This window comes from Juglans microcarpa x Juglans regia, chromosome 6D (genome assembly GCF_004785595.1).
Source record: "Juglans microcarpa x Juglans regia isolate MS1-56 chromosome 6D, Jm3101_v1.0, whole genome shotgun sequence".
NCBI classification, from domain to species: domain Eukaryota; kingdom Viridiplantae; phylum Streptophyta; class Magnoliopsida; order Fagales; family Juglandaceae; genus Juglans; species Juglans microcarpa x Juglans regia.
Genome location: NC_054604.1, coordinates 4,324,551 through 4,330,454, shown reverse-complemented (window position 1 = coordinate 4,330,454; position 5,904 = coordinate 4,324,551). Strand labels below are relative to the sequence as shown.

Here is a 5,904-nt window from a genome sequence, read left to right as displayed (position 1 = left end):
TACAACTTCGAGACCAGGTCCCCTCAAATAAATGTCACAAAAGTCAAGACCCTACCTTTAAATTGAAATCTTTGCAAAATAACCTGTCTGCTCTCTTGTGAACACTCGACTATTCAAAACTTTCAAGTTTTTGAATTTTCCATTGTCTGTCCTACGAAAATAACATCTTCTTTCCCCTTACAAGTAACAATTTTTAATGCATTGCTATCTCTATCAAAACCAACCAACCAACCACAACCAATGCAATGCCCAAACTGGGACTTTCCTAGCAGCTCATATTTCCTATGGTCTGGTGGACGTTGTCGTGTGCCCTCTGCTGGTATGATATGATGTTTGCCTCTTGATATATTAGGAAGACTAATGGGGGGTTTTCAGCATAAGAAGAGAGATATTTATAAAACCATGCTCTTCAGCCACTAAAGTATCCCAGCATTATCCCTTTACTTCTGTAACCCAGAAAGCCTTGTGTGCGTCCTGTGGCAGCCATGATCATTCCTTCAAGTTCACCCTTCCATATGCTATTGTGCCTCGTCGTGTTGTTGCTTCTCCCCTTCCCTTCCTTCTCGGCCGACCCTGATCCACTGCAGGACTTCTGCATCGCAAACCTGAATGCCTCAATATCAGTTAATGGCTTCCCTTGCAAACCTGCCTCAGAGGTAACTTCAGATGACTTCTTCTTTGATGGATTCACCAAAGAGGGTAACACATCAAGCATCTTCGGTGCACATATTACTCCAGGTAATGTCCTTTCTTTTCCAGGGCTTAATACTCTTGGGATATCAATGAACAGAGTGGACTTTGCCCCTGGAGGTCTCAATCCACCCCACTCTCACCCACGTGCGAGTGAAACCGGGGTGGTCGTTAAAGGGAAGCTGCTGGTGGGGTTTGTGACAACGGGGAACGTGTATCACTCTAAGGTCTTGAGTGCAGGGCAGATGTTTGTGATTCCTCGGGGACTCGTACACTTCCAGAAAAATGTTGGAAAAAAGAAGGCCCTTGCCTTCACGGCTTTCAACAGTCACTTGGCAGGCTCTGCGGTCCTTCCCTTCAACATCTTTGCTTCGAAACCGTCAATTCCGGACGACGTGCTAACCAAGGCGTTCCAGGTAGAAGAATATATCATCGATGCTATAAAGTCCAAGTTCAGTTCATGAGTAAATCAAGCCTTTCAGATAGTCTCTTCTCTTTACCTGAAGATTATTTATTGTACTTTTTGATTTGAGGTTTGCCTGCCTCGTGCCTCCCACCCATTCTTGGGCTGATATTCAGGCTGTTTATCTGTGTCATACTTCAATTTCACAATAAAAGTTTTCATCTGTGAATTCATGAATTGAGGTCTGACTGATTGTTGAGTTGGGGAAATCAGTATCATTCAATAACACTCCACAAATAGGTTAGATTATAAAGCTCTTTAACCCATCTATTTAGATCCCCTACACTACTAGTACTAGTTATAGTTCTATAAACTCCAAAATCTTGCTTTACTTGAATTTGGTCATAATCACAATTAAACATAAATATGTAGCATTAGTTACATTTAACAATGAGAAAGAGATCTAAAAGAGATTCCAGATTGCACAATGCTTTCCCATAACACGGCTTAACACGAAATCATATCAACTAGTAACATACTTTTAACAATGAATGAGAATTTATAATTCTAGAGAGCACAATTCTTTGCTTACATGGATGGCTTGAGAACTAAGAGATTTTGTCCACATACCAAAGAAAACTGTCTAAAGCGTATCTAGTTAGGTGATACATTAAGAAGATCAACGGATTTTCTACATACGATATTACATTAAAAATTTAGGAACATTCAAAACATACAGGAAACAAATTTCAGCACCCGATGTAGAGAAACCTAAGGCAAAGCTGGCCATTAATTACGGACAACGAACTGAATCCTACTCCTGATCCGCTTAAGCCCATGAGATTAAATTGCTCTGTCAAACGTACCACCAACCTGCATGTGAAGCCATTCAGGATGCGAGCTTTGAGCATATTCCTTTGCTGCTTGTGATCCAAACACCATTCCAGATGCATCAAATGGCTGCGCACCAAGCTGAAACACAACAACAACTGGTTAGAACAATCATGGTATATAGAATTCTGTTAAAGGTTTTATTTTCTGATCCATGCCATCCAATTAACAATTGGGAGATAAGATTCTCCTCAGCCATCCCCCAATATACTGAGTAAAAAAAGCCTGAAGTGTCATTTGCAAGTAAAACTAAACCTAAAATTATGATATTGAATGTAAAAATACAGTCATAATATTTATGTCCGTAGATTAAAGGTATTCAGATGGATAAGTATGTGGCTAGGAAATTAAACAAGGATTTCATCAATGAGAATCCAATGGTGGCACCAGCTGCTGAGAAGAGTTGCCAAAAACATGCACAATGAAAGCCAATGATTGCATTACAGCACAGGAAGTCACAGTTCCGCACCTCTTGAAAGAAAAATGCAGCAGAAAAAGAAAACAAAATAGAAAGAGAAAAGAAGGAAATGCAGACTGAGATACATCACCTCACATAGATGTCAACATAAAAAACCATGGTTCTCATAGTGAACCAAAATTACTTGGAAATAGCCATGCTTGAGTGCTGAATCAACATATCATAAACATTTGCATATTTGCTCTTTTGGCGACAAAGGTTTTAAAGCAGTTAAAATATTGTTGAATGGAGTATGAAGTCAAAACTTAAGTGCAACAATTTCCATTTCGACTATGTTCTTCAGAAAGCAAACCTACAGCTACAACTTACAAAGCAAAAAATCCATAGGCATTATAGAGGAAAGATTATTCAAAATAAAACAATACAACAGAGTCTATATGGAACTAGGACAAGGACGTGATGGCATGAATCTAATAAGAGCAATACAACAGAGTCTATATGAAACTAGGACAAGGAAGTGATGGCATGAATCTAATAAGAGCAAGACATGGAACACAGTGAAGATGGGGGAACTTCTTCAAGCTCTGCTATACAAAGCTTTGGTGCGTGTGAGTTTATGATATAATGAAATGAATGGGTTACTACTGCTTTTATCATTATTAAAGTCATTACGGTGACCTTTAGCCAACCAATAACTTTAAAGTGATTCTCTCTATTTTCCCAGCCAATGGCTAGAATTACGACTGAGGAAGATAGTAAGTTTTTTTTTATTTATTGAATTGTTCATACACGCAAATGCAGACAGACACATGCCCAGACTCACACACATACACAATTTGGTACAAGAAATGAAATCAAAGCATTAGGTGCCAAAAATAAAACAATCAATAATCTGTCAGTAATTTAGCACCATCTCTGTTCTATCAGAAGAGGAAGTTCCTTACACTAATGAGGTGCTTTCAGCTTTTAAAACGTTGGTGATGATACAATAGCAGTTATATCTCAATTTTATCAAACTTTGAAGCATTTAACTGCTTCGATGTGAACCATTTGGCCATAGTTTTCCATTATAAAAACACTAATGGCAGAGGCTTTTTTTCCCTTTCAGTTTGCAAACTGAACTGTGATATCCAATGGGTGTCAGATTAGTGCATAGAAGTAGCCAAGAAATATTTGGAAGTGCAATTTGGTTCTGCCTTCAGTTGCCACTCAAGTTTAATAAATTTTAGTGTCTGATAACTAAAAAGTATATTTTAGAAGCATTGAAATTGACCACATAAAAATTATTACTTCTCCGCACAAGCAGACTATAAATAAACAGGACAAAAAATGCAGTCCTAAGATGATATCCAGCAATAATACAATGGTATTTATCTCAGTTCCTTTATGATGAAAGATATGTTGATTATGAATCAGTGCACGCAAGCTTACATCTTTCGGAGGAAAGCCCTCAATAGCGGGGTTCATACCCATCCTTGAATTAACTGCTTCAAGCTTCATCGAGAGGAACTGCGAGATCCAATAAATACAGCAAAAGTTCAATTCTGCAGAAAGGAAATTATAATGAGGTAGAGTGGCAACGGAGACACACACCTCAACCTGGTGTTGCAGCGACTGGATGTAATTAATTATCTCATCAAGGACAAGGGCTTTTCCAATAACCTGTACAGAGATGAAAGACAAAGTCAAGCAGAGTTGAAGCTGAAATCAAGCTTTCAGATTTTTGCATAGATATAATTAAGACTAATCTACTTATGAGGTAAGAAAAGAGAACATGGCTTATAAAAGACACAAAATCCATCATTTTTTTATATGCTAGATTGTATAGAACTAATAAGCGTAATCACAGTAATAGTACCTATATCAAACTACCACCAAGAAAAATTATATACCTTGTTACATCCAGGGACCAGATCTTGGAGAATTTTCATCCTCTCACTGATCTTCTCCCTCCTTGCCTGTCAATATGGGCCAGCTAAGTAACATGTTTTCCAAATAATCGTGCTTAAAATATCATCAAAGTCAAGTTATTTATTTTCTGGAATAATTTCATGATTGGAAATGACAACTTCAAGGAGACAGAAGGGAATTACCCTCTCTGCTAGACTATGGCTATCAGTAGCTTGGCCCCTTCTCGCTCTGACGTGAATATAATCTTGTTTGGGTGGCTCGGAAGGTTTGGTGCTTTCTTCAGCTGACTTGTTGCCAGGCTTTGAACTAGCTTCCACTTCAGCTCTTGAACCCTCATTCTCATCTCGGGATCCAGATAGTTTCATCCGTTTACCATTTGATTCTATCTGTTCCAACAGAGTAGCATGTTTTAATCTAGGGTTTGAAAACGAGTACTAAATTAAGCAAACAAACAAATCAGTCATCAAAGTTCCACCCATCCCATGGCGCTTAATTCCAGAAGAACTCAAACTTCCCCCCGTTGTTTAGACAACAAAATCTTAATTCTTAGCTAAAAAAGAAGAAAAGCATAAGATATTAGCGGCAGATCAAGTTTATAAATTTTTTTTTTTTTAAAGAAATATCCTAATCTAAAAAATTATCCAAAGACCCATTAAATGCCAAGAACACGCGGTAAAAGAAACCATTCGAATTCGAAAGTTCCCATTCGGCCTCAAGCGCAAAGACAAAAAAACTCGGCATAAATTGGTTCTTTTTTTGTCTTTCTTTTGGAAGTATTTTTGGATAGAAAAGAATTCAGAGTATAAATTTTAAACACTTTACACTATTTGCAAAAATTACACAAAAATACGCCCACTCAAATAAGATTAAGCCTGCCATTCAAGCTTTTCATCAATCCAAACCAAAGCACGAACAACAAGAACATAACACTCAAAATCATAGCATTTATTCTGCAATTATTGCTTCCATTTCCCGGCAACCAAACGGAATATTGAGCGAAATAAAATTAAACCGAACGAGTAAAAAACAAGAGACCAACCAAGTCATTGGCACTACTAGTGGAAACCATCTTCGACGACTCGTCCTCCGAGCTCACTTCTTTCCTCTTCTTCCCATCACCACCGCCACTCTGCTCCGTAACCGTCGATTCCTCGGCCGACCCGTCACGATTCGCGGAGCTGTCCCCGAACCCGCCAGGTGTCTGACCCAAGTTACCCATCCGAAGCCCCAATCCCCCACCGGGCTCCGCACCGAATGGCCAAATCTCGGCCAAGCTGTACGCGGATGGGTTCGCAGCCGAGAACGAAGATTCGTTTATCAATGGAGGATCCATTCCCGCTGACTCGAATTCATCCAACTTCCCACGACCCGGTTTTAGGACTTCGAATCCAAATTGAGGATAGAACTTCGAATACGAGAGAGAGAGAGAGGGGGGGGGGGGGGGGGGGAAGGGAGGAGGCAGTGGTAGCAGGGGGTGTGGTCTTTTTGTTAGAGAGTGAACAGTGAGGAAGGGACTGGTAGCGCACTGCGCCAACGGTACTTTATAGCATTAGCCCCTTGGCAGTGAGAGCTCGAGAGGGAAGGGCCCTTG

General features: G+C 39.6%; 2 protein-coding genes across 2 annotated transcripts; one reads left to right on the top strand and one right to left on the bottom strand.

The window, feature by feature from the left end:
• The first annotated feature begins 339 nt into the window (after positions 1 to 339).
• LOC121234669 (germin-like protein subfamily T member 2) lies at positions 340 to 1,326 on the top strand. The gene has a single exon (XM_041130708.1). The coding sequence runs from the start codon at positions 486 to 488 to the stop codon at positions 1,152 to 1,154; it is 669 nt and encodes a 222-aa protein (XP_040986642.1). The 5' UTR covers positions 340 to 485; the 3' UTR covers positions 1,155 to 1,326.
• Positions 1,327 to 1,600: 274 nt separating this feature from the next.
• LOC121234668 (transcription factor bHLH79) lies at positions 1,601 to 5,904 on the bottom strand. The gene is made up of 6 exons (XM_041130707.1): positions 5,353 to 5,904; positions 4,496 to 4,699; positions 4,295 to 4,360; positions 3,996 to 4,064; positions 3,834 to 3,911; positions 1,601 to 2,065 (listed from the first exon to the last, which is right to left on the bottom strand). The coding sequence occupies exons 1-6, from the start codon at positions 5,644 to 5,646 to the stop codon at positions 1,937 to 1,939; spliced, it is 840 nt and encodes a 279-aa protein (XP_040986641.1). The 5' UTR covers positions 5,647 to 5,904; the 3' UTR covers positions 1,601 to 1,936.